The 27,646-nt window shown below is 42.2% G+C and overlaps 1 protein-coding gene across 1 annotated transcript in view; it reads right to left on the bottom strand.

Moving 5' to 3' along the window:
* PLXND1 (plexin D1) overlaps positions 1–27,646 on the bottom strand; it is a 157,615-nt gene that overhangs the window by 41,698 nt on the left and 88,271 nt on the right. Inside the window, exons 13-24 of the mRNA XM_028719286.2 lie at positions 27,458–27,609; positions 24,080–24,179; positions 20,988–21,127; positions 19,526–19,693; positions 16,798–16,888; positions 15,126–15,392; positions 13,562–13,711; positions 8,201–8,315; positions 7,091–7,198; positions 5,820–5,932; positions 2,313–2,420; positions 41–171 (exon numbers count right to left, since the gene is read on the bottom strand). Of these exons, the coding sequence (XP_028575119.2) occupies positions 41–171; positions 2,313–2,420; positions 5,820–5,932; positions 7,091–7,198; positions 8,201–8,315; positions 13,562–13,711; positions 15,126–15,392; positions 16,798–16,888; positions 19,526–19,693; positions 20,988–21,127; positions 24,080–24,179; positions 27,458–27,609 (1,643 nt within the window). The remainder of the gene's footprint in view (positions 1–40; positions 172–2,312; positions 2,421–5,819; positions 5,933–7,090; positions 7,199–8,200; positions 8,316–13,561; positions 13,712–15,125; positions 15,393–16,797; positions 16,889–19,525; positions 19,694–20,987; positions 21,128–24,079; positions 24,180–27,457; positions 27,610–27,646) is intronic.

Genomic DNA, 27,646 nt, shown 5'->3' with positions numbered 1-27,646 from the left:
CCACCTAAAGTTACCTTAAAATCTTAAAAGAGAACCTTACCTGTCTCTAACAGCAAAATCTTTCTGCTGCTCAAGAGCATGGACGAAGACATTGAGAAAGTGCTTGTTGTTGAGTAAGGTTGAGAACAACGCAATTCCTTCTTCCATGTTGGGTCTACAATTTTCAGGAATCTAAGGCAAAACCAGCAATTTGGATGAGAACAGTCCCTCCATCTCCCATCACATAAATCTTAACTAACCTACTTCATTTTAAGACTGTGTACAGCAGCTTAACAGTGGCTAGCAAGACCAAACAAAAACTTCTTTACCACTGAAGGCACTCCAAATAGTTTATGACTACAAATTTGATAGGTATGAGCTACCTTGATACACAAAACAAAACCATTTAATAAAAACCACAGCCACAAAGTAGGCACACAAAGGGAAATATGCATTCCCCTGCTTTGAGCCTGGTTCACCTGATTCATGTGAAAACTCCCCCAAAGTTACGATTCTCCATCAAGTTAGACAGGCAGCTTTTTAAAGTGAGCCTAAAAGTGCTTCCTTGTGACCTACAACTAATGATGGATGGATGACTTTGTCAATTTCAGCTTGCCTGTCTCTCATTTTCCTAAACTCAAGTTCAGTTTGTTCGATTTCTGCATCTGTTTGTGATTGTTTTAAAAGAAGTCCACATGAACATTCATTCCCATTGTTATGCCATTGTTTCTAACAGGCATATTTTTGCATGTAATTTGGCACAGTACGCACATTTTTGCAAGCGATTTCCCCCAATGTAATTATTTTTTATTACATTTATACCCCACCATTCCTCCAAGAAGAACAAGGTGATATACATAATTATCTCACATACCATTTAACCCTCACAACAACTCTGCGAGGTATGGCAGCCTGTGAGAGAGAGACTCAGCATAAGAATATAATAAGACCTGGCCAATGGCTCACCTAGTCCAGCATCCTGTTCTCACAGCAGCTAACCAGAAGCCTGCAGAGAAACCAGGGAGCAGGACACAAATGCAATGGCACTCTGCCCACCTGCTATTCCTAGCGACTGGCATTCAGAGGCCTCTGGCAGTGGAGGTAGAACATGACCACTGTGGCTAGTAGCTGCTGACAGCTGCTTATTGCAACCAGCATATACATTACAGGTGTCTCCCCACTTGTGTGTCATCAGCATGTGTGCTCCTTCCGACATGCACACCATTTTCAGTGCTGAAAGGGGGAGGAACAGGGGAATCCATGGTGACGTGTGGCAGTTGGGAATGGAGCCCCCGCATAATTACTTACTTCTCAACTTAAAAGGTCCATGAAAGAAAATAGTACAGTGGAACCTCAGGTTGCGAATGTGATCTGTGCGGGAGGCACGTCCACAACCCGCAGTGTTTGCAACCCGCAGCGCCACGTCTGCGCACACGCGTGACGTGATTCGGCGCTTCTGCGCATAGTGTGATTTAGTGTTTCTGTGCATGCACAAGCGCCGAAACTCAGAAGTAACCCGTTCCGGTACTTCCGGGTTTTGGCATGTCCAGAACCTGAAAACGCGTAACCTGAAGCGTCTGTAACCCAAGGTACCACTGTACTATGAATGCAAGAAATCAACATAAACCAGGGACTCAAAGGTGAAAATTAGTGAGGAAATAGAGTGGCAAACGCTTAGTGTATCTGGGCAGTAAACGTTTGAGGTAATAAGGAGCTGAGGTAAGTCATTACTTCCTTGGATGGAAGTGTGGAACCAGAAACTGGGTTTGAAATAAATAAAAACCTCATTCACGGGGCTCAGAGGTCTGCAGGAAGTCTGCAAGCAGGTCTTGAGAGCCACAGCATTCTCCCCAGTTGTGATTCTCATCAACTGTTATACAAAGGCATAATGCCTCTGACAGTGGAAGTAGAACACAGCCGTCGTGGTTAGTGGTCACTGGTAGTTTTATCCTCCATCAGTTTGTCTAAACTTTTAAAGCCATCCAAGTTGGTGATATCACTGTATCTTGTGGGAGCAAATTCCATAATTTAAACTATGCACTGTGTGAAGAAGGGTGTTTCTTCAGTGTATCCTATATCTTCTAATATGTGTGAATGCATATACATTTATTCTAGAGCTCCCCCCCATGAAATTATTATTTTTTCTACAGTTTTCTACATCCTAGGAGGACATTTCCTATTGTTTTTACTCCTCTGTAGCCAAACTTCATTGGTTCCTCAGCCTTTCCCTTTCCCTCAGTACGGAACATATTACTTATTTCTCATGCATTTCTTAACCACTATAATGAAACAACACACTGATGGTTACAGCTGTATCTGTAGCCAATACTCACCTTCCATTCTCCCAGCAGTAACGGGTGAGTTTCTTGCACCTGAGAGCCCATCTGGGAATTAAGGTGCTGGGAAGGCAGAATGTAACGCTCTTCATAGAGGGAGGAACACTATTTTTTTAAAGAAACACAGAAAACAAATCCAAAGCACATCTTGTTATTTGGCAAAAAAGGAAGCATGATCAAATCCCTCATGCCTTCTCCAAGTCCCTGTGCCAACAAAGCAGTATTGTTATGGAGTGGCCAGGAGAAATGTCATCATGACTTGAGGCTACTCACAAGTAAGAAATAATGTGGTTTTATGGAGGTTTTAAACTATCGGCAAGAAGCTTCTGAATGAATGCATAGAAGAACTTTGGGGGAGGCATATTGTTTGAGAGAAACAAGGCATTCACAGTGTGAAGGTTATGAACTGCCTAATCTGACATTCATGGCTTCACAGAAAAGGGGGAATTATTTGGGACTAAGCCACAATAAGTAGTTATTGGGTATTTGAATATTTGCCTCTTCCAAGACAAAAGGAGCGAACTGTTTCTTTCTCCTATATTTATATACTCGCCCGAGGCTTTGCGTAATCTGCAAGACAATTCAAATTCCGCTCACAGAATTCATTTGCAAATGAAGGAATTGCATATATTTCCATTTCTTCCTGTTTTTTGTTTGCTTTCATTTATTCTGCTTCTGAAATGTGGCTTTTCAAAAATTTGGGGCAAGTACTCGGATGGAATAGTGTAATGGGGAATGAAGGAAGAGGGGGCCATGCATACTGTAGCAAGAGATAAGATGAGAGCATCCATTGGCAAAGGGCAAGTTGCTGGCAGGATATCATAGTCTTTCCCTAGGACTACCCGAAATCATTTACAGCCCAAGTTTTCCTTTTAAGCACTCGCTGCTCAGACATTTTAGTGCTTTTCCATAACTATGAGAGCTAGCAAATTCCAGAGCTGGAATTCAACAAAGTTCTAAGTCTTTCGTTCCATCAGCACCATATTTTTCGCTCTATAAGACGCACCAGACCACAAGACGCACCTAGTTTTTGGAGGAGGAAAACAAGAAAAAAAAAAATTCTGAATCTCAGAAGCCAGAACAGCAAGAGGGATCACTAAGCAGTGAGTCTTATAGAGCAAAAAATATGGTACATGATTTCTGTTCGGAAACTGAACGTTCTCTGCCTTCCCTTCCCCCTACACACCATCTAAATCTGTTCTAGGGGGTTTCCATAACCTGCTAGAGCAGTTTGGGGGAGGGCATGGGTGGTGTAGAGTGGAAAATGTCCACTTGCAGAAGCAAAAATCCTTGATGGGACACGCGAATTGAATTTATTTATTATTTATTCGACTTATATCCCACCTTTTTCCTCCAAGGAGTTCAAGGTAGCATACATGGTTCTCCTGCCCCTCATTTAATCCTCACACGAACCCTGTGAAGTAGGTTAGGCTGAGAGTGAAAGGCCAAAGGTCACTCAGTGAGCTTCTGGCTGAGAGGGGATTTGCACCCTTGTCTCCCAGGTTAGAGGTTCAGGTCCTAGTCTGAACCTCTAACCACTACACCACATGGGCTCAGATTCACTTCCTCAGAATGTCAATTTTATCGTCTTGCTATGTAGTAGATGCAGTGAATGTGAGTGCTTACCTCCCTGCTTACTTTACTGCAAAACAACAACAACAAATGAAGCTCCCAAACAGAAATCACCCCTCTCTCTCCCACTATCAATAAAATGCAGCTGTTTCTAGGGTGCAATGCTGCTATTAGATCAGCATATAATACATTATGGGCAGATGATAACCAGAAAAAGAAAGCACAGCATTTCGTTTGACATTCATTACTGGGTTTAAGTTAACATACTCGCTCTACGCGGGGCTGCCCTTGAAGCTGACCCAGAAACTCCAGCGGGTGCAGAATGCTGCGGCGAGGCTCCTTACAGGGTCCTTGCCACGGGATCACATTCATCCAGTGCTTTACCAACTGCACTCGCTCCCGGTGGAGTACAGGGTCAGGTTTAAGGTGCTGGTTTTGACCTTTAAAGCCCTATGCGGCCTAGGACCCTTGTACCTACGGGACTGCCTCTCCTGGTATGCCCCACGGAGGACCTTAAGGTCCATAAATAATAACACTTTGGAGGTCCCAAGCCTCAAGGAGGTTAGATTGGTTTCAACTAGGGCCTGGGCCTTTTCAGCACTGGCCCTGATGTGGTGGAACACTCTGTCACAAGAGACTAGGGCCCTGCGGGATTTGACATTTTTCCGCAGGGCCTGCAAGACGGAGCTGTTCCTCCTGGCCTTTGGCTTAGACCAGTGTTTCCCAACCTTGTGCCTCCAGCTGTTTTTGAACTACAACTCCCATCATCCCTGACTAGCAAGACCAGTGGCAAGGGATGATGGGAATTGTAGTCCAAAAACAGCTGGAGGCACAAGGTTGGGAAACACTGGCTTAGACTCACTCTGACCCCTTATATGGGATTTGGTATATAAATTTTCCGTTGGCTTTTTTGCTGGCCCATGTAGGACCAGCATGGATAGTTGGCTTGGTTGAATATCTGATGTTTCCTCCCTTTTATGGTCTTGATTTATGGGCTACTACTAAAATAAGGCTGCATTTTAAGCTGTATTTTAATTAACTGTTTGTTGTTGTTGTTTGTTTCTATTATGTTTTATTGTAATTCATATTTGGTGTTAGCCGCCCTGAGCCCGGCCCTGGCCGGGGAGGGCGGGGTATAAATAAAAATTTATTTATTTATTTATTTATTTATTTATTTATTTATTTATTTATTCTGGATCTGGAACAGCTCAGTTAAAATGTATACACCTGTGAAGAGTCTGTAAAGATGTCATAAGGACACTGAATGCTGATTGTTTTTGCTAAGAAAGTGTCTTATAACAACTTCAATTATTGTTATATTCCTATCTTTGAGATATTTGGTTCTGAAAGTGAGCATGGTTGAACAGGCTGTCCAGATGTGATTTGACTTAGCTGAATTATGAATGTAAAATTGAACTCCGTAACACAATTGCTGAGGCCAATCTCAGTGTAACACCAACCATCTTCTCACTGGGGAACTGAAGATATATCTAACCCTGATTGCTGCAGTGCATAAATCAAAAGTCCACAACTGGGGAAAAGATATTTGCTTATTAAACATTTAAGAAACAGCACTCGATGCTAAGTGATGACATGCTACACAGCCCTAGTTAATACTAGTTTGGACTGGAGATCTCTCTTCAATGCCACTGCCTGACTGCGCAGCCATTATTTTCTGTTATAAATTTGCCTTCTAATTATCAACAAGGTCTGCTTCTGCTTACAAGACAAAGATCCATGGTGACGGGAAGCAGCTTCTGGGGGCTTGCTGTAGAACTAACATCACAATAACTGGACAATAGTATTAAACTGCACTCTAAACAATGAGTGTTAAAGGCAACATCGAGCATAAGGCAAACAGAAACACACACCAGTGTACAGCTGGGAAAAACCATGCATTATTAGAACCTTCAAAGTGCCACATTATCTTACTTTGGGAAAGAATGTTCGTGTAACGAAGTACTTGTATTCCAGGAATGGGATTCCTTGACTGCGATTTAACTCCTTGGTAAGATCTGTCATATCTGTCTGGAGTTCGGCAAAACCTGATCCAAAGAAACCACAATCAGACCAAAGAGCTGCTTTCATCTAATGAAAACGTTTTCTTCTTCTTCTGTATGTTGCAGCACGTTGGCAGCAGTTACACCTACTTTTGGGGTCAAATCTTGCATCCTAATGATCTCTAGAACATCATGTATAGCGGAGGATTCTGTAAAGACTCATGGACTAAAAAGAAATCTATTTGTACTCTAACTTTGGCATGCAATATTTATATTTCTTAAGTATCTACAGTGCTCTCATAAAATACAGTGCTCACACAGTCCTCTTATAAAATAGCAGGGCAGCGTACAGCAACATAAAACTATAACACCTCTTTCCCCAAATTAAAAGCAGTTTAGAACAATAATTTAAAAGACTGGCTAATCAAGAAAAATGTTGAATAACTGCATAGGCCTGTCGGTATATAAAGATCTCCAAGAGACACCTGAAAGTTAAAAGTGAGGAAGCCTGCCAAATCTCTACTGAAAGTGTGTTCCACAGGACTGGCAACACTAACCACCTGACTTGTAGTTCAGGCCAGTCAGGCTGCTGTAAAATGGGGACAACTAACAGAACTCCTCCAGAGAATGCTATTTTAGTTCCTTGGTTATGGATCCTAGAGCATCAAAAGCCTCACAGGACTTTTGTGAAGAAGCCATTTCACACATATGGAAACCAGCAACGTGAGAGCATCTACCAGCCACCTTCTGATGGCGTTGGTAAGACAGTATTGAAAAAGAGCCATAGGCAGAAGTAGGTCCTGTGCTCCTTGCTCATCAGATTATTTTACAATGCTAGTGAATTGGAAGTTTGCTATTTCCCCAAGTCCATGCAACAGGTTTCATTCAAAACTCCTGACCCTTCACCCATTAGGCTGTGGTTTGCCTACTTGGTTGCGATTTTGTTTACAAGTTCCCCAAATGCAGCAAACCGTTTCTGGAAGTTTCAATCACAGCACGAGGCGGCAGCTTCCCTTTTGTTAACAATAATACCATTTTGCAATCTCTGAGGAAGCTGATCTCTGAGTCACAGGACTCAATGCTGTGGGCACTGCTGTTTCTTCTGCATGAACTCTGAGGGGCATCTCAGGACTGCAAACTTCTCTCAGAGTATTTGAGAAGAAACATTTATTAGATGCCCTTGAACACTTTAAAGGTACTTACCTTTACGGATTTCTTCTCGGATCTGGGACTCCATCTCTTCCATCTGCAGAAGAGTCTTTTGCCAATAACGCTCCGCCCTGCGACTCTTGGTGCAAAACACAAACAGGGCTGGAGGAATGGAAGGAAAGAAGGGCCCCAAAGAGAAGACAATGAGCAGTTGTGGCAGTGTTCAACACATCCATTTCCTATTAAAATAGCACTGGTGGTGCTTTTACGATTCACTGGGGAAAAGAGTACGTAATGCTACCCCCCTAACCGGTGAGAACTGCTGCTCACCAAACATGAGCCAATTGGAATGAAAAATAATTGACAGAGCTGGGTCTGATGGCTAGTCCTTTGGATCATGGATGAAGGAACATTTCCAGAGGGTTAAGACGGTTCAGTTTATCTCAGTACAGGATCAGATGCTGCTTTGATATGCTACAAGCCCAATTGAGATACGAGATGAACACATTTGTGTTTGGATTGTGGTATGGTCTATCCGTCCAACTTACATTAAAAACAATCAAACACAAACCCACCCACTGAATTATAAACTGTGTGGGTAAGCTAAACGCATTTCTCCTGTTTTCTTTCCTTTCTCGATTATTACACTAATCAAATACATTAGTAGGGTAGCTTACAAAAGAACATCAAAACCCCATAAAAAACAGCTGGTCTTAACCTAGGCTTGGAAGGATAATACATGATGGAACACCTCTTCTCATATGAGCCCTACCCAGACTCTGAGGCCCCAACATAGTTCCTTCTCCCATGTTTTCCTCTGAAAGGAATCCCAACCATGGTAACAAGAGAACAGGCCTTTTCAATTGTGTCTCCTCCCCAACTTGTGGAATGCTGATATTAACATATTTTGACTTCCTTCTACCAGGAATTTGAGTGTTAACATTTGACTGTTATAATTTGTGTATTATCCCTTTCAGTGTGTTGTTGTACTGCTTTGCATTTTGAACAGTCTACTGCCTTTTATTTTCATATGTTGATTTTTCTTCCAGTAAGATGACAAATAAAATAAAATAAAATAAAATAACTCCAATAAATCTTTGGAATCTCTGCTTGGAAAATGGTTATGTTGGGTGAAGCTGCCTATGACAGGCATTTGTCCCTTACCTACAACAGAGAGCAGCAGCAAGATACTACAGATGACTATGGAAACAGTGATTGCTGTCTCACTTCCTCCAAGGTGCAACATAGCAATTGTTTGATTGAATTTCCCAACCTGGATCTAAGAAAGAACAGGATGGAACCATCATGAAGTTATTTAATGAGAAGCTAGGAGCAGTACAGAAATCAGGTTACATGCACAGACAAATGAGTTTAGCAAATCATTTAGTGGCTGGCTCTGCAATACTGAATGAATCACAGTTCTGTACTTTAATAGTAGGACCTACTTTGATTAGCATTGCCGGGTCTGGTTGATGGTTATCAGATTGTCTGTGTGTCACATGCACAAAGGCAAAACTTATCCACTGAAGTTACTGACTTGGGGCCCAGATACTACTGTTTATATCCCTGCTCATCACAAGAATTGCTACAAGACCCTGGATGACTTCTTCAGATCCTGTTGTCCACTATGTTTATTTATAATGTACGGGTACACTTTAAGAAGTCATACCCATGCCTGAAAATGAACATCAGAACTAGAATAAAGTATCAGTCCCAGAGAGACAAAATATGTTTTGATTTTTTAAAAAAATGTAAGTGCACATGCAAAATGTACATCAAATGTAAGCTTGATACAAAAAAATAAAAAAATAAAAACACTTCACTTTGTTTCCAACATCATACTGTCATTAAACTTTGTGTGTCACTCCCAAGAATACACCGTTGTCTTTTCAATGCAAGGAGCCTCTGTCTCAGCCATCTAAATGGCTGTGGGAATGAGTTATTCAGACCCAGTTGATTAAACTTTAATATAAGATTCCACTGTCAGGTTTCTCCCTTCACTTAGCAGCATGCTTTTTTTTCAACAAACAACCTTTTTCATGCACAATAATATTTACTCAATCCGAATTCTCCAGCTCAGTTCACATTTAGCAGTTTTTCAAACATTTGATTTGAAACAGAAAGAGAAACATATGCAGCAACCTCAACTATCTGCAAAGTACAGTTCCCCCTCATTAATTATATAAAGACTGACGAGCGCTTTGACCTTCCTGTGCTAGGTGAGCAATGTATAATTTTTAAACAATATAGTGGCGCACAATTCTATGTCTTTTTATTTCATGCAGTTTAACAAATCCCTTGAACCAAGAGTATTATTTGCCGTTTACTGTTGTCAGTTGTTAAACTCTTTTAAAATGGGCTGGAAATCTCCAAGTAAAAAACAGGACCAAGAAAGGAAATGAAGAGCCACAGGCACGTGCTGAAGAATTTGCGGCAGTGTTGGGGTTAAGGCACAGTAGTGGGATGGGCAACTGGGGCCAAAGTGTGGCTTTAGGCAACCCACTTCTTCATCTCTGCAATAAGCGGTCCAGCGGAAAGCTGGGGACAGGGAATTTATTTGCGATTTAATGGGGAAGCATACTCTCAGAACAACAAAGAAAATGAGGCATTTTCACTTCTGGAAACTTGAGTTTCGCTTCCCCACAGAAAGGAGTGTGACCTGGAGGGAGCTGGTCTGTGCCAACCAGTTGTGAATCAGGGGTCAGCTGAGAATCGAACTCTGTTTTCACTGGTAGACTCTGCACAGGCAACTGCATAATCCTGCTAGAAGTTACTAGAAACGACCAGGAATTCCACTAAGGGGCACATCTATAGGGCAAAGAAATGAGTGCAAGAGGGGTTATTTGGGCTTAAATCATTCCAACAGCAGGAAGTGTTGCTCGTCCCTGTGCCCTGTGAAGGCAGAACGCTCCCCATCACTATCCAAGAGGCCAGGCCTAGAGTTTATTGATATAATTTAGCTGTGGGTAATCTAATTTAATAGAATCTGTCACTAGAGAGTTTCCTGGATGGGATTTATTTCCTCTAGAAATGATATCAGGCATCGGATGATTTTGATATTTCTCATGTGCTTTAAAATGTTGTTTAGCAACATGATAACCCTGCCATATCTAGCAATGGAAAAGCCTATCAGGTGACCCTACTTTTTTAAAGCATTCTTTTACAAATAAGCACAGAATTCATGGTGCCTACTTTTTCAGACTTGGAACAGAAGAATAAATGTGTACAGCAACCTTGCCTCTAATTAAAATAAAAGTTTCTATCTACTAAACTCCATAAGCAAAACATAAACATATTCACATTTCCTGAAAATTCTGGTTTAGCAGAATATTCCACCATACATATATTCAGGTATCTAATAATGGTGGGAAACAGACAGAAAGCAGAAGCAACAGCTTGAAGTTTCTACATCCTTTGTCTACGAAAACTGCAATGTAAAACCTCTTGATTTATTTTTCTTTATTGGTTATGTCTTGTTACGCTGCCCTCACATCACTGTGAGTGCAAAACCCCACATTTTTTGAGCAGCTCTAGGTAATGAGTAGAGTAATAAAGGAGCGTCTCCACCCCCATCGTTCAGCCCAGACACTGAGATCCAGTGCTGAGGGCCTTCTGGCGGTTCCCTCACTGTGAGAAGTGAGGTTACAGGGAACCAGGCATAGGGCCTTCTCGGTAGTGGCGCCCGCCCTGTGGAACGCCCTCCCGCCAGATGTCAAAGAAATAAACAACTATCCGACTTTCAGAAGACACCTGTTTAGGGAAGTTTTTAATGTTTGAAGTTTTATTCTGTTTTTAATGTTCTGTTGAAAGCTGCCCAGAGTGGCTGGGGAAGAAATAATAAATTTTTTATTATGATTATGATTATTGCCACTATCAGTAGCACCATGAACATACCACATAACATAAGCCAAAAAATGAAATCCCATACCACATAACATAAGCCAAAAACAATAAAGGAAGGTGAGAGAGCAATGAGAGAATTGTACATGCACTTAGGCTTAGTTTCTTAGTTGGACTAAGTGAGTTGCACAAAGCATGGTTTTAAAAATGTACCCATAGCCCTGGTGTGGAGCCAGTGCACCAGACAAGAGTCTTCACACAATTGCTCCCCCCCCCAAGGAAAAATATAAATGGGGAGCACGAAGCATGCTTTTTAAAAAGCATGCTTAATGTAACAAGTAGTTTGACCCTAAAGGTTTCCAAGCTGACGAATTTATGGAAAGAGTAGCTTTTAAGCAGGGATTTGATTATGATTTCACCTAAGTGTTCTGGGAAGGGGTTCCAAGCACGGGGAGCAGCAAGAGCAGCAGAAAGACTGAAGCTATTTAAAGACTTTTGGGTGAGCGAGGCTGGTTGGGTTGGAGAACTGACGATAATAAAGAGGGATTTGGGGAGACAAAGGAAGAAAAAGATAGGGCGAGGCAAGCCTATGAAGACCAGGAGGCAGTGTTAAGTTGTTCGAGCTGGTTGCAAAAGGAAGTCAGTGAAGGGATTTTGGGGGGCGGGGTGGATGAGAGGGAGTGCATGGTCCGCATGATAAGAGAAGCGAACAATTTTGGCAGTAGAATTCTGGAGCACCACAATGAAACTCAGCCTTGGTCTCTTAGCATCTTTCCTGCTTAGCTAGGTTTAATGGCTGCTGGTATGGGATAAGAACGACATTTTCCAAATTTGCTGCCTCTGGGTCATATGTGGGATGCCAGCCAGGCATTGTGACCTGCCAAATACTTGGTAGACCACCCATGTTTATCAAGGAGAGCTGCAATACATACCTAGTGTGGCACATCTACCTTGGGGGGGTTGAGAGGCTGAATAAAGTGGCATGAATTTAACCGACGGCACACTTTTTTTAAGGATACAGCAATTTACATGGTATTAAAAGATCTCTGAAGTAAAGGGGGGGACCCTACCAGCTTGCTTTTTAAAATATATATAGCTACCCTATATTTATAAAAGTTCCAATTAAAGATGGAATTTTCTCATTTTATAGTTCCCTGTAACAATGGGTGAGGAAATTCAGAGGCCTGCTATTTCTGCCTGTGTTTGTTTTGCCTTTGCAATGGAATTATACGTACAAAGACCCAAATAACAAAATAACACCCTCTTCTCAGATGCAGTGCTAGAAGCATGGGTTTCTCCAGCTTAAAGAGAAGTTTCCATCCCACATTTGCGAAATGCTGTGCTTCTGGGGAAGATTTGGCCACAGGCTTCTCAAGTCCCAAAAGGCTCCCTCCCTCTCCCCCTCTCTAAGCCACATATTCCTGCCAACTTAATATTAACGCACTTACTGGAAAAAAGGGAACAACTGAGATTTGGGGGTTGGGAAAAAGAGAGAAAGCTGTAGGTTGTTAGGCCTTAGAGAGAACGTCTCCACCTGTCTCGATGTGTGAACAGCTTTAAAGCCACTCTGAAGAAGCTAAGGGACACGTAGAAGGTAAAAGTAATTGCAGAGAAATGAGTGTAATTAGTGACTCAGTCTGGAAAAAACCCCAGAAATGAAGACTTGTAAAACCACAAAAGCAGACATACAAGTTGAAGAAAGCTTGCACCGAAGAGCAAAACCTCCCTGAACGTGAAATCAGCAGCTAGGACATGGCTCTTTTGAGGGCTGCGCAACCACTCCCATCAGACTGAGGAAGAGGGAGGAAAGGAGCCCTGGGCTGGGGAAAACACACACACGACAGCCAACCATGGGAACTGGCTAAACTTTCTCCACGCTGCCTCTGTCCCCACAACTATACTCCCATCTCTCACATCCACTTAGTCTACTGCGCTGAGAGCAGTAGCAGGAGTGCTAGCTCACAATAAACTACAGCGAATTGCCATACTCACTATACATGGGTGAAGGAAGACAAAGCACTTTTAAAGGAAAATATTCGATGATAGACAGGACCTGCAATTCAACACTGCAATACTGTGGCTTGGGAATTCACAAAACCATATACCCAACTTTATTTGTATTTAATTTGTTTATCCTCAGCAGAACTGGTCATTTCTTAATTGGACATGATCCCACCGGCCTGTCCTTAATGGGTTTCAGTTACTCTTAGCCTGCAGGGGAATTACTGCCTTCTTTCTTTCTCTCCACCTCTTGCCAAGGTTCTGTCACACATGAGCATTACATTTTAGAGTGACAAAGAAACAAAACCCACGATGAAGAGAATGGACTTCTGTCTGAGTCACTGTTCAGAAACCAACAGTTCACAAACATGAACATCGCCCCAGATAATGAGGTCCCAAAGGGGTAGGGAAAGAGTCCATCTCCTCTGATGATGCATTCCTGAATGCACTCCTTCACCTTCTCCCACGTAAGATAAGTGATGTAATTCCATTTTAGGAGGGGTGAAATGATGGGGGCGGAGGTAAAATGCTACACTAAAGTAAAAGTGAGAATTCTAAAGATTTGGTTGGATTGCCTGTACATATAGTGGAAGCCAAAATCTAGGGTGTCAACAGTGTATGTATGTGGGTGAAGAGGCAGGTTAAATACAAGCTGGCAAATGCTTTCAGGCTTCTACTACTTACCGTAACAGGGAGTTGTCTTTCTGAGGTGCTCAAAGATTCATTGACTGAGCAGTGAATTACTTTATCTGAAACTATTTGGATCTCGCAGGAAATTAAGCCAATCTTAACTTCATACTCGTTGCTTTCCAGGCCAAGGTTGTCAGGCTCTTTCTAATTATGAAAAAACAAACCAAGTGAAAAATGACTATGCCAGTGAATCAATGCTGGTCTCCGCTACACTGTCTACTTCTCAAAAGGTCGACTAAACTCAAACATTTCTGAAATCTTTTAATTTAGTCCAAAGCTCTCCTTTTCAGCTGACATTTTCCATTTTACCAAGGCACCACAGGAAACACACAGCCCTCTTTTGGATGTGATGGAGATACGGGGGATGGGGGGGGGAACGGACAGGAACTGTTTTCCAGTTCCTTCCCAACTCCCAGAATGGAAAACATCAGAGCCAAAAAGCCTTAAAGGCCTGGGGAAACTGTCTTTGATCTTCCCCTGATTCTGCACATCAAATGGTATCTGATTAAAGATAATCATAAGCCTGTATAGAAACTGGTGACAGAAAGAAAGACTAGATGGTGCTTAGATCCTGATAATGGCTGCATTTGACTGGACAATGCTTTTGAAGTCCATGGTACTCAGTGAGAACATTTCGCAGAACATAAAGGCCTGTGACTAGCATTGTTCCAAATCATTCAATTCTGCTTTGTCTCAATTTCCTTGTTTATTTAACAGGAGGTGTCAAAATGATGTAGGATTTCTCTTAGTAAGTATAAATTTTCAGCCTCCATTTCTTCCTTCAAATGTTCTTTTATCTGTTGTCCACTATTTCCTTATTTCTGAGTCTCTCAAGGGCTGGATTTGGCAGCTGTTAGAGGAGACATAAACTCTTGCTGGACTCTCTGTGTCCACATTTCCCCTTGTGTTTATTGAATCATGAGGTGCTCCTTCTTGCCCCAATCAATTGTTACAGTGTTTGAGGTGCTGGGAGGTCCTATTCCAGGCTTAGCCTGCCTCTTCATGATCCCTCCTTTTGAGACGTTAAAGGATTTCACAAATAAGCACAGCCCTGCACCCTTTTCACTTTCTTCACTTATCTGCCTACATAGGACACAGAACCCTCCAGGCAGCCCAACTTTGTTTTGAGGGTAGTTTCAGATGAGACATGAAAGTGCAAGGAACAGGAAGTGCAAGTGTCTCTTCTCCACCTCCCCTGCTTGGAAGATGTAAAACTTGTCCGCCCTTCAACAACTTGTACATCTTCCAAGAGAGGGAGAGGTGAAAGTTCTGGATAAGCTGAAGATGCAGAGGAACAGGAAGGAAGACACATTTTCATGTAGTCCATTCCAAAACCACTCTCCTTAGGGGGATAAAATAGTATTGCTCTTTCTTAGCGTAAGCTCATTATGATGCTGTTTGAGAAACAACATTCCCCCTTACAATATTTCTTACAATCGATGGTGTATCACCATCAACTCAGTCTAGCAATATTCCCTCACCAGCTGAACAAAAAGGTAATATGAACCAATGGGAAATGCTACCACTGAAGCATGCTTCACGTGCACCACATTCTTACATGTATAACTAGCGTCAAAGGCTCTCCTGGATGGTGTTTGATCCATTTCTCCTTCTTGGCTGTGAAGAACTGAGGGTCCATATAGTATTCCAAGTGGAACTTGCTAATGTGAATGGCCTCCTCAGGATGTTCAAAAGGGAAAAGGCTGTCGTCGGTATACAGGCGTCCATTGATGTAGAAGTCCACAGGTGCTGGCTTGCTCCCGGTGAGGTTGGAAGCAGCTGGAGAGGGGCAGGTAATCACAGTGTCCGTGTGAACCTTACAGTTCTGAAAGCAGGAAAAAGCATGCACATCAAATACAGATCAACTCAAGTGGTGTCGATGGGCAAGCAAAGGTTTCAAAAAGTCTGCAGCCATTTGAGGGGTTTTTTTTGCATGGGGCTAGATATTTTCATCAAAGTGGACAGAGAAAGATGACACTGAAAGGGAGCCTTGCTTGCTAAAGGGATGCAAGAGAGGTTGGGGAGAAATCAGCAATTACGAAATTATTGAATCATCTCTGACTGTCATGTATCATAACAAAATAAAAAAAGAAATGGTAAAATCCTTATATTTTGGAAAAATAAAATAATCAAAGCCCACATTCACAAAAATGATCCAAACAGACATTTTCAAATACGAGAAATCAAAATTCAGTTTTAAAATGTTTCATTTTTAAACAAATACAATGGTACCTCTGGTTACATATGCTTCAGGTTACATACGCTTCAAGTTACAGACTCCGCTAACCCAGAAATAGTACCTCAGGTTAAGAACTTTGCTGCAGGATGAGAACAGAAATCGTGCTCCGGTGGCACGGTGGCAGCAGCGGGAGGCCCCATTAGCTAAAGTGGTGCTTCAGGTTAAGAACAGTTTCAGGTTAAGAATGGACCTCCGGAACAAATTAAGTACTTAACCTGAGGTACCACTGTAGTGGGGTTGGTCTAATGAAAGGAGCTTTATAGCTTGACCCACAAAATCTGGACTGAGGGACACCACAAGCAAAGTGCAGGCACACCCCAAGGTTGTCCTCCCAAACCAAGAGTTAATTGAAAGCCAGTGTGATGTACTAGCTATGCTCATGGACAAGACCAGTACTCACTGCTCAGCCATGAAATTCACTGAATAGTCTTCTGTTAGGCATCCTCTCTCAGCATAACTTATCTCACTGGCCTGTTGTGAGGCTAAGGGATGAGAAGAATGTGTGCCACCCTGAATAGGAAGGGCAATATAGCTATTTAAGCCATTTAACCTGTGAGAAAATATCTACACCAGGTTAAGGAATCTATAGCCCCCTGAGATTGCTGGGCTCCAACTCCCAGTGGCTCCAGCCAATGTGGTCAATGGTCAAGGATGATGAGAGTTATAGTCTAATGATACCTGGAAGACAACAACCTACCCATGACCAATACAACCCTAAATATGGCAGTAAATCAAACTCTAACCCACCCCAGGGGAACAGGAATGGAATGGTAGCAATTCCCTGATAATCCAGGGGAAGAAAAATATTGTAGGAAGTTAGGTGGTGAAGGAGGACAGCCATTTTCAGTGGGTCACAAACTGAGGTGAACTAATATCATTTCTGGCTTCTATGCAAAACTTATGCCTTCTATTTTGCCCACCATCATATTTGACTGAATGCTTCCATCATTTTCAATCTTTTCTTTATCATGCTACTCTCACAAAGACTTACCGTTTGTTCTTTTCCAACACTGAGAACAACCATAGACACATTCTGAACCATCAAGAATCCATTTCCTTCCACGGTGATGATTCTGCCTCCACTTTTAAACAAAACGAAAACAAAAACAGTGAAGTAAGGGATCAGATGAAGAATGGGGCATCTTTCATTCATACAAGATAAGAAAATGAACGAAAAGGAAATAGACACGGTCCTGTATTGAAGGAAGTCTGCAGTCCTGTTCAGCCCAGCATCAATCAACACTGTGACTGGCAGTGACTTTCAAAAGTCTCAAGCAGAGCCATTTTTAGGTTATTCGCTTTACCAAACTGTAGCAGAATAAAGGCTACTTCACACATTACCCAGAAGTAAATACACACAAATTTAAGCACATGTGGTGGAAAGCATTGGTCAAGCAAGGTGTGCAAGGACAATGATCAGACGTGTGGTGGAAAGTATATTTTGCTGTATGTGCATCTTACAGTTTTACAAGTACGCACAAAATGCATTTCAACATGTATGGATAAAAGAAAATGTAATAGCATCTGCTTGGACTAAAAAGTGGACAACCTGCAGCCTAGGGGCTGCATGCAGTCACTGAAATAATTTTACGTTGCTCCCAGCATTACCTAATAACTTCAAAAGCACAATTCACTAATAAAATAACAAATAACTATTTCACCACTGAGGCTAAATAGAGACATGCTCTGAATATATTTTATTACCTCGGCTGCAAAGTACGAATAAATAGTTGCGCTGACATGAATCCTGGATGTTTCAAACACTTAAAAAGCGGAAGGTTTGGATAGTCTTACCCCGTCAGACAAGCTGCCTGAGGAATGCTAAATGTGGCACCATCAATGTGAAATCAATTAAAGAAAATAATGAGATAGCTTTAGCACATGCCACCAATACAGAGAGGAGGAGAGAGGAGAGGCTTGTCTCCATTGGTTACCAAAAACTACATCCAGACTTTACCCCGCATGTGGCCTTTCATTACTTCAACCATTTCGTGTTCTACTTGCTTTAATTATACCGCAACATCAGGTGGCTCATCGGGGAATTCAGGAAGATAGTGATTTATCCCCTTTGCCTCCAAAAGACACTCAAATCCAAAGTGATAACACACAGGGCTCTTACAAGCACAGCCTTCGCTAGTCATTTAAGGCCTCTAAAGCCTCAGCGTGCTGTGGTTATGCATATTCATAGGCTCTCTGTAGTTCACGCTACATCTGCGATGTTGCTTGGTGTTTCCTTGAAGAAATTTAATTCCGAATGGTATTTGATCATTGCGGGGGAAAACTATGTTAGGTCCAATTACCCTTTTGATGAGGAAACCTACAGCACCACGTTCAGCAGGAGCGGCAGCGTGGTGGCAAAACGGAACTAGCGGCTTAGTGCTCAAGAGGAATCCTGCAATATAAATTTCCAAGCACTTTGTTGCCCTCTTTGGTTGGCCTATAGTAACAGTGCCATTTGCACACCACGGTTTAAGGTAAACGTAAAGGAACCCCTGACCATTAGGTCCAGTTGTGACCGACTCTGGGGTTGCGGCGCTGATCTCACTTTACTGGCCGAGGGAGCCAGCGTACAGCTTCTGGGTCATGTGGCCAGCATGACTAAGCCGCTTCTGGCGAACCAGAGCAGCGCATGGAAACGCCGTTTACCTTCCCGCTGGAGTGGTACCTATTTATCTACTTGCACTTTGACGTGCTTTCGAACTGCTAGGTTGGCAGGAGCAGGGACCGAATGGGAGCTCACCCCGTCACGGGGATTCGAACCGCCGACCTGCTGATCGGCAAGTCCTAGGCTCTGTGGTTTAACCCACAGCGCCACCCATATCCCCTACACCATGGTTTAGAACAGCAATTATTTGCAGCTTAGTGATCTTGAATGCTTCTGCCTGACTCTTATGTTTTGCAGCTGCCACCCTGCATTCTGACCCAGTTCTGTCCTGCCTCGCACTCACAAGACTGACAGAACTTCCTGCCCAGCACTGAAAACTGGGTGTGCTGCTGCTGCTCATTTGCAATTCCCCACATTGCAATTCGTGTTTTGGTTTTTTGTGATGACATGCGATCCCACTTTCAGAACGTTGCATAAGATCAGGGCAGTTGGCCCTGGTTGGACTTAAAACACTTCCTGAGTAACTTGGGCTTCAGGTGCACTTGCAGACTTCCTCAAATTTCTTTGTTCACATTATGCTGTTACACTTCAAGACTGTACTAAGCAGGGAGTGATTTCACGGAGAAATTCAAAAAGGAACTGGAGCCCCAAGGGCTCGAGGGGGGGGGGGGAATGGAATCAAAAGCATTTTTTTTCCCCAAAAAGAAAAAAGAAGCCCTGAAATGTGTCTGCCTTGCAGGTTCTTTTGAATAATAAAAAAACTGCAAACTGTATCAATCAGTCGGAGCCAGTAGGAATAGTACGATACTCATGCGGACTTTGGCCTGAATTTCTACATCCTTTGAAGCACATAAACTTAGGATTCTTTCCCCATTATTAGTTTGGAGTTTAGTGATGCCAACTGAAACTGGGTTTATGGTGAACAACTGTTCTGCCCCACTCATCGGCTCTGCCTGTTTTTCACAGCAATTTGTCTATTTTACTACCCCAGCCTCAGCACAATATGCAGCCTCCATGAATGCCCAAACCCCAACCTAGATGACCGCCTGCCACCTTTCTAATCCTATTAGTCCCTGCTAACAGTTCTAGAAAATTGCACAGAGTAATGTCTTACCTGATCTGACTCCTTTTGGGGTTGATATCTCTTATACTTGGGTTTTTCTCATACTTGAAGGTGCTGTTATCACCAATGCAGGACTTCCTTTCAAACTGGACACAGACTTTCACAGTGGTAGTAAATTCCACACCGGGCATGGTGCAAGTGATGCTAGTGTCAGTGCGACTATAAAAAAAGAAGACACAATGAGCTGCTGAGTGCAATGCATGGGTATGCCCAGTTGTTGTTCTCTACAGTGAGAATCCACACCACATGCCATTCATCCGAAGCTTTATAACACAATGGACGTTTATGAAATTACGAATGGTGTGTAGTGAGCGTGTGTGTTTGTCTCTTTTTTTGTCTCTGTCCATCTGCCTCTTCCCTCAAGCACAACTTGGGGCCACCTAATGACTGATTGGCAACCAGCTGAGGACAGAAAAAAGGAAGCATTTCTTCATAAAATGCATAATCAACATGGGATTTCTCAGTATGGGGTGACAAACACTAGTCTTTATGGCTTTAAAGGATAGCTGGACAAATTCACAAAGCTTCCATCAATAGCTATTAGCAATGATAACTAAATGGAGCTCTATTTCCCTCGAAACCACTGATTCTGGTGACAAGCTAAAGGGAAAGGTCGTTGCCTTCATGCTATCTTCTTAGTAAACTTCTGAAAGGCATCCTGCTGGCTGGCAGTGGAAAAATAAGGCTGCAACAGATGGACTTTGGGGTGATTTCAAGCAGTGCTCTTCCAGTGTAAGGTACTGCCAGTTGTTTTGCTAGGGGAGGTAGGCTTTTTGTTGAGGGGGGGGTAACTTCAGTTTGCTAGGTATTTTTATTGATTTGGAGGGGCAGCTGCCCCTCCTTGCCCCCCCCCCCAGCTACGCCCATGGTCCTGCCTCATTCTTCCCATCCTTTACTGCTCACACCATCCTCATCAAACTGCAGTGCTGGTGTGCTTACCTGTGGCGGTGTAGTGGGGAAAGCCCCATTGCATGAGAAAAAGCTATTTTGCAACCCATGCATCAAAGACTATATTAACAGAGCAAGATGTGCTTCTCCTACACTCCAGACTGGAGAACTGGGCTTTTTAATAGACTTGTTTTCTCACTTCTAATCAGGGCAACTTCTGACCCTATTTTAATATTTGCAGCTCATGAGAAAATTCCGCAAATATAAAATTATCTGTTAGTTACATATAATTTGAAAGAATTGCTAAGTACCCTTCACAGATACAAAACAGCGGGGGAAACCAAACAAGACTAGTAGTGAGATTTTATGGCTACTCAGCAAGTTTATATGTCTTGCATTACAGAGAGCTGTGCTGAATTTGTTCATACTGAAGAATTTGTGTTTCCTTGGAAAAGCCATTGGACAAACACTTGGCATATGGCATATGGCTCTTGTTTCTTGTCAGGTAAATTATAATTTCCTGCCTCCACTGCTGAATTATGGTTCATTCTGAGGCAGCACTTACCTGAGATCTTCACATTCTTTTGTGTTATTAACCAAAACTCGGAGCTCAGATCCCACACTCAGGTTATTCCCTGTGATGGTTACTCTGGTTCCTCCTGCCTTGGGGCCAGTAGATGGAGACATAAACTTCACTACCGGAAGCTAAGTAAGAGAGGAATGTCAAGGTGAGGTATTCATTAGTTTCTTAGTCTGTAATTAATGCTAATGATACAGAAATACCGCAGGCAGGGAAGATTCTGCATGTCAAAGGTTCTGCAACAATTCTCCAGGAAGAAACCAAGGGGGGTTGGTTTTGCGAACAAAGAAAGCAATTCTAACCACATTTGTTTGGAAGTGGGCTCCACAGACTTGGTAGGGCTTCCAAGCTTCCAATGGGACAATCTGTAAAACTCATCTCACAAGATGAAGATACGTAAAAGGATCTGGAGTAGGTTGTCCTCAGTATGATAATCAACTCTATTTCTCTTTTACATCTGAAACAGGTGAAGCTGAGGTGTTAAACTACTATCTGGAGGTAGTAATTAACTAGATTAGTGCCCCAAAATTCAAGCTCAGAAATGAAAAGGTAGAGAGCTGCTGTTGGCCAGATTAAGGTGGCATCCCACCTGAGGAATACCTGACTTGAACTTTTAACTGGTATCTAGTTTGATGTCATTTTGATACCACATACAAATTTCTAATTCTTTTCCTGACTGTAAAAATAAATAAATCGAAGCCATTGCTGCCTTATCTGCCTTGTTTTATCTATTCTGCTGCTTTCGTTGTTTTGTAATATTCCATATTTGATTCTTTGAAATTGTTTTTAAACTTTGAAATCAGAAGCTGAAGAGCAACACAGAAAGCAAACAACAATCATTTCTCACTTCCCACCAGTGACTGGTTTTCAAACAGTGCCCCTTGAACTCTGAACCCGGCCTAAAACCGTGCTCAAATTTTAAAGTCCTCTTGAGTTTCTGATGCAGTAATACACTTACATTTTCAGTCATATCTGTATCAGACTGGCAGGCTCTGACTGCCTTGATTTGTAACTAAGGATAATAATATCTGTGACAGTAAAACGGAGATGAAATTTATTGTACCTTTGAAGGAGCCTTTTTAAAGAAATGCCATAGGTGTTCTTTTTCTGGCCTTCTGAAATATATTCAAATGCCTTTTAGTTGAGTTTAATCTTGCACAGCAAAATTTAATACTGAAGTGTATACCATACGGTAACACTGCAACTTTGAAGGGGCCTTTTTACAAAAAAATACTGGGATAAGCAGAATGTTTTTAGATTCTTTTTAAAAGCACTTTAACTTTAAAAAACCCCATAATCCTGTGAAAAAGTTTTACATTTTTGTAAAAAATACTTTGTATGAGATTTAAGAGCCAAACCATGGTGAACAGGATCTCCTCCCTAGGCCTCATTTTTAACACTGAAAACTAGTCACTGGTGGAAAGCTGAAGATTTGGATAAAGATTTCGATGCAAGGGAAGGAGTTAAACTCTCTTTCTGCTTTAAATTGCCTTTCCAAAGCTATTATTTACCTAAGAGCCAAAACATATTAATGTAATAGTTTGGATTGCCCTTTATTTGGGTTATTAATTGTTATTTTTGTTAATGCCAATTTGTTAATGTCTATCTCTTCAGAAAGTTATCTGAGCCTTCTTCTCTTGGGAGTTCCCAAACTGGTACCCCCCCCCCCTTCTCTGCATTGAGCCAGACCATGACAAGCAGTGACCTCCAATATATAAACTGCCAAGTGGTCAAGTTATGAGTGGTACTGAAAGGCTTGAACCTTGGATGAGACAGGTACTTTGAGGTCCAACGAGACAAGATGGAAGATAATCTGGGTGAAGAACCCTCCACCAGAATTCAAGAGATGACCCACAAATTGCTTCTTTGGTAGCACTGGACCCCCGTGAGACTCTCCCACAGGAGAAGGACCTTCTCCCCATTCTGCCGGTGCAGATGTGAGGAAAGGAGAATCCATATTCATATGGGATGCGAATGTGCCAAAGTAACCAAATTCTAAGTTTGGGTGTTTGAATTAGCCTCCGTTATAACTGGTAAGATTTTAGTCCTGGACGTTGTGTTGACGTTGCTCTTAGATGAAAGCGAATAGAACCCCCTTGGGTTCTATTCTAATGTTGCCAGCTGTTTGGATGGAGGCGGACAGATGATAGAAGGCAGCAGAAGGGCACACGATGGAAGGGTGCTGGGCCAAAGTGTGCGAAGGAGCTCTCTCAGAACACTTGAATAATCAAAGAAGAGTAACAAGAGGTGTAGCTAAACATGGCAAGTTTGACACTGTATAGTGCTGATTGTCAGCTTTATTAACAGTAATACCTCCTAGCAGTCCCCAATGACACACACCAAGCTATGGAGCAGATATCTCTTGGCAAGATAATTATAGTATTGACGTGAGAATTGTATACTCTGTAAATTTCCGTTGGTGTCAAAGCTGGAAGTGTTGATAAGATAGCTCTACCTGCGAGTTTCCATCAGTGATGGCATGTTTTTGTTGTTTGTTTTCTTAATCTTTTGAATTAATTAATAAAACATTTTTTTAAAAAACTGTTCAGACTTGTGATTGTTGCTGGGCAAATTTTGATGTGTTTTTCCTCGTGCAGTTAACGGATGTACCTTCAATTGCTTTCTCCTGTAGGAATGTTGCCTGACCTGAACAAAGGCCTGGGAATGTTAAATCCATCATTAAAGGAAGACTTCCAACCAAAGCCACTGGCTCCTATTTTTGCTTCTGTGCAGGTGTTTCCTGAAGATGCAATTTCCTCCGGCACCATCAATAGCTTTAAAACATCCTCATCCTTTTTAACTTCTCCATCACCGCTATAATAATTCTAACACCAGATACAGTTTTTTTTTTGAGCTCTAATTTGCTACATTGCATCATATAATATGACTTAGTATTGCTATTTTTAAAAAAAGGAGACTTGAGAGGAAGAGAACAAAGGAAGCTGCCTCATGCCATTGGTCCTAGTTCAGTATTGTCTACACTGACTGGAAGGGGCTCTTCAGAGTTTGAGACATGGGTATTTTCCCAGTGACAAATTCAAAGTTAAAACCCCCAGTAAGAACAAGAAACAACTTACCACATAAGAGTATCGGTCCCTGGATTTTCCTTCTCTGCTCAAATTAACTGTCACCACATCAGAAAATTCATCTGGAGCTTCTCCAGTCCAGCACACAATTCTGTGTAAAATAAAAAATAAAAAAGCAATTGTGACTGAGAAGAAAAATATGGATGAACTTGAAATAGCACCTCATAAAATAAAAGGTGGGCTGGATTGAACTCTATTCCCCACTCTTTAAAATTCTTTATTTTTATATTAAAAGCATTATTTCAGATTCCAACTAAGATAATTTATACAGGAGAAAGAGTAGCTTCAAACTTAATGCCTCAAATGGAGTTGTGCTACCATTTCCAGTGCAGATGATATTCCGTACAGAAAGTCTGACAAAAGGATACTTCAGGTCAAAAGCACTGGAATCAGATTAGAGTAGACCCTCGGGTTACGTTACCTCCAGGTAACACAACTTTCCGGTTGCAAACGTGGCAAACCTGGAAGTGGGTTTCCTGCTTGTGTATGCGCATAAGCGCTCTATGGCACTGCACACATGCGCAGAACAGGCGCCTCCAGTTACAAAGATTTTGGGATATGGCCGGGCCTCCAGAATGGATCCTGTTCGTAACTGGAGGTACCACTGCATTTTGCTTGTGTGGTCACATGCTAAGGGATACTCCATTCTGCATGAAAGGGGGGAAGTGTCTGTTGGTCTCCCCACCAGTTTGCATTAAGAATTCAGAGCACTTTGGATGTTTTGGTAGGGAAAGCTCACTCTTCTCTCAATGAAACAGGGATGCCCCCCAAAATGGAATACAAATGCCCAGCTTGCACATCATGGATTACCATGATCAAGCAGAAGCAATGTGCTCTCTTCTATGGCAAGGTGCCTTGTCATACTTTCCTCACACAGAAGCCATTTCAACGTCCAAATAGTCACAAGTTGGTGAATTCATGATGGCATAGCATGATAATAGGTAAGCCTCCAGAAGGGGGCATATATAACCAAGTGTAAACTATCCTGGTACAAATTATTTCACTAACCCTTTTCTGTTCATGATGGACTGAGCCGGAAAGAAGTAACACCATTCCTACTGAGGCAAGAGTCAGTTCAGAATTTTGGGGTGCCCTTCTCAGAATGAAGAATTAAGCTTATTCTTATTTAAAGTAACTTGACTTTCGAAATTTTGTTGCCATTTTTTTTCTGATCGAGCAACTACGTATTTCATTTTACTTGAAAATGTGAAGCTCATGAAACTCCAATTATGCTTTATTTCTTATGAAAAGTCACTAAAAATAAAAGGTATTTTGTGTTATAGAGAAATATGAAGTTTGTTCATGACCCAACAGGAAATAACTAGGCATTTATATTAGTAGTAAATAATCCTGTGATTTAGATTCGGTAGCATCTTCTATTTCAAACTTAAATAAAGTATTTCTGTACCAGCAACCTTTGGGCTTTAATTAATTAATCTTTGGTGTTTTAATTTGCTCCTTGTTGTCCCAGTGCTGCCGTTTATGCATTTCCTGTCCAGGCATGCATGTTCCCATTGGGTCAACAGACTGCTCTTCAGATAATTGCATTCATAAACAACAACAACAACAACTAAGAGCTGAATATGTCCACTGCAAAAGCTATGGCGTATCATACTATAGGGTGCAAGAAAGGGGGAGGAGTGGCGGGGGGGGGGGGGGAAAGCAAGAGGTCATTTCCATAGGGTAATACAACAGCCATCATCATTAAACACTGGAAATACCCCCTCCAGCACCACCCAACAAAGGAACAGCATCTCTTTTTGTGGGGATTACTATTACTTTAAAAGCTTTGGAATGCTTATTCAAGATGGTGCAAAGGACACAATGGGAAGGTTAATAAATGAGGCACTACTCAGATGTAGCGCACTGGGTGGGGTGGAGCTATTACTCTAGCTTCCCAGTGGATTATTGTTGCTTCCTGGGAGGGAGAAGGGGAGGCAGCAGGGAGGTCACCACAGTGTAAACGGAACAGCAGAGCCACTCCGTTACGCCAGCTGGTGCATTTGCACTATGCCAACTTCTCCGCTGACCTGCCCCTCTCCTTGTGGTAAGCAGCCCACACGCCAGGAAGCTCGTGTAATGGCCCCGCCCCACTTGGCGAGTCACTTCTGGCACTACCTTTAATTCAAAGAAACCCAGGATTGGGAAGTTATCGGAGTCAGGACTTAGGATAAAGTGTTCATTATATCCCCTATTCCCACATGAAAAACAATTGGTGCAGGAACACCAATGCCTTGTTTGCGTATTTTCTCCTCCTCCTCAGATGGAAATGGTAACTTCATAATTGCTATACCCAGCTATTTCCCTCAACTGTTCCTAACGGGTAATTTCAATTTCTTCCAAAATTAGATCTTGCTATGTTGCTTGTTATCAACAGCATGCCTTCAAGCACAGCCCTTATAGATTGCTTGATCTGCTGATCTTTGGTGGCCTCGGCTCGTTGGCCTCCTACAACCGTTTTCCATAAGAAATTATCACGAGAATTTCTCCCAGGTTTTTGTGGATGATTTCATTCCAAAGTAACTGCACACAATCACCTCAGCTGGTCTCTGAAGCCTGTCTAGCAGAGATAACGAAGACAACTTTGCAAAAATGTATGTGAATGTGAAGCTAGTGAAAGGTCTGACAGCACAGAAGAAGTTTCCCAGTTGTTTTAGATGGAGCTGCAGAATGGGTAGCAGCTGTGCGAGTTTTGATTACATTTGTCCTCCTGACCTGCTGAGGGCACAGGTAGGAGACAGGCGGGAGCTTAGAATATTGTGGAGATCAATTCCCTGGCACAGCCAGCTAACTAGAAGGCTAGTTATAGTACCTGTCTTTTCCGCACTTCTTCACAGAAAGCGTTTGTCTCATGGTAACTTCCCCTCTGAGGATGCATGTGCATCACTCAAAACAAAACAGATAGGACCTACGGTAATCTTCCAGATGGAAGTCCTCAGCAGAGAATACAATTCACAGGAACGACCTGAGAATTCTAGAATGTGACTTCTCTCAGCTGAAGTTATTACTGTGGAATGAATCCCTTGTGGGGATAAAAATCATTAATCAGTTTCAATATGTATCATACAGAAATCTGCCCTTTTCATAAATGAGCTGATTCAGAGTCAGCTTGGTTCACTGGGTCACAAAGCAAACAGTAGCAGCTACTATTAACAACTAGGCGGCCAGTGGATAATTGGATGCCTTACTCTCCATTTACGCATGCATGTGAATCCCTGCAAACATTTGCACGCTCATACCAAGCCCTCACATTCCTGATCTCTGAAGAAAGACCGCTGGAAGAGATCAATCAGCTGAAGAGGAGGAAATAAACGACAGCAATCCCTTTCCTTTCACTCGCTTTTAAATCATTCAGCATGAGTTACTCACTCCTCAGAGACGATATATCTGTCCGGGAGCGGCGAACACTTCACATTCCCTATTTTGACAGCGTTAATGACATCACTGAACCTACGGCCCAGATTTCTTCCTCGTATTGTGACTAGAGTTCCTCCTTCCAGGGGTCCATTCAGGGGCTCGATCTGCAAGTTCAAAGGGAACCTGATGAGAGTAGGTTAA

This window comes from Podarcis muralis, chromosome 2 (genome assembly GCF_964188315.1).
Source record: "Podarcis muralis chromosome 2, rPodMur119.hap1.1, whole genome shotgun sequence".
Taxonomy (NCBI): domain Eukaryota; kingdom Metazoa; phylum Chordata; class Lepidosauria; order Squamata; family Lacertidae; genus Podarcis; species Podarcis muralis.
The sequence above is the reverse complement of the archived record's forward strand: the minus strand, read 5'-3'. Positions and strand labels throughout refer to the sequence as shown.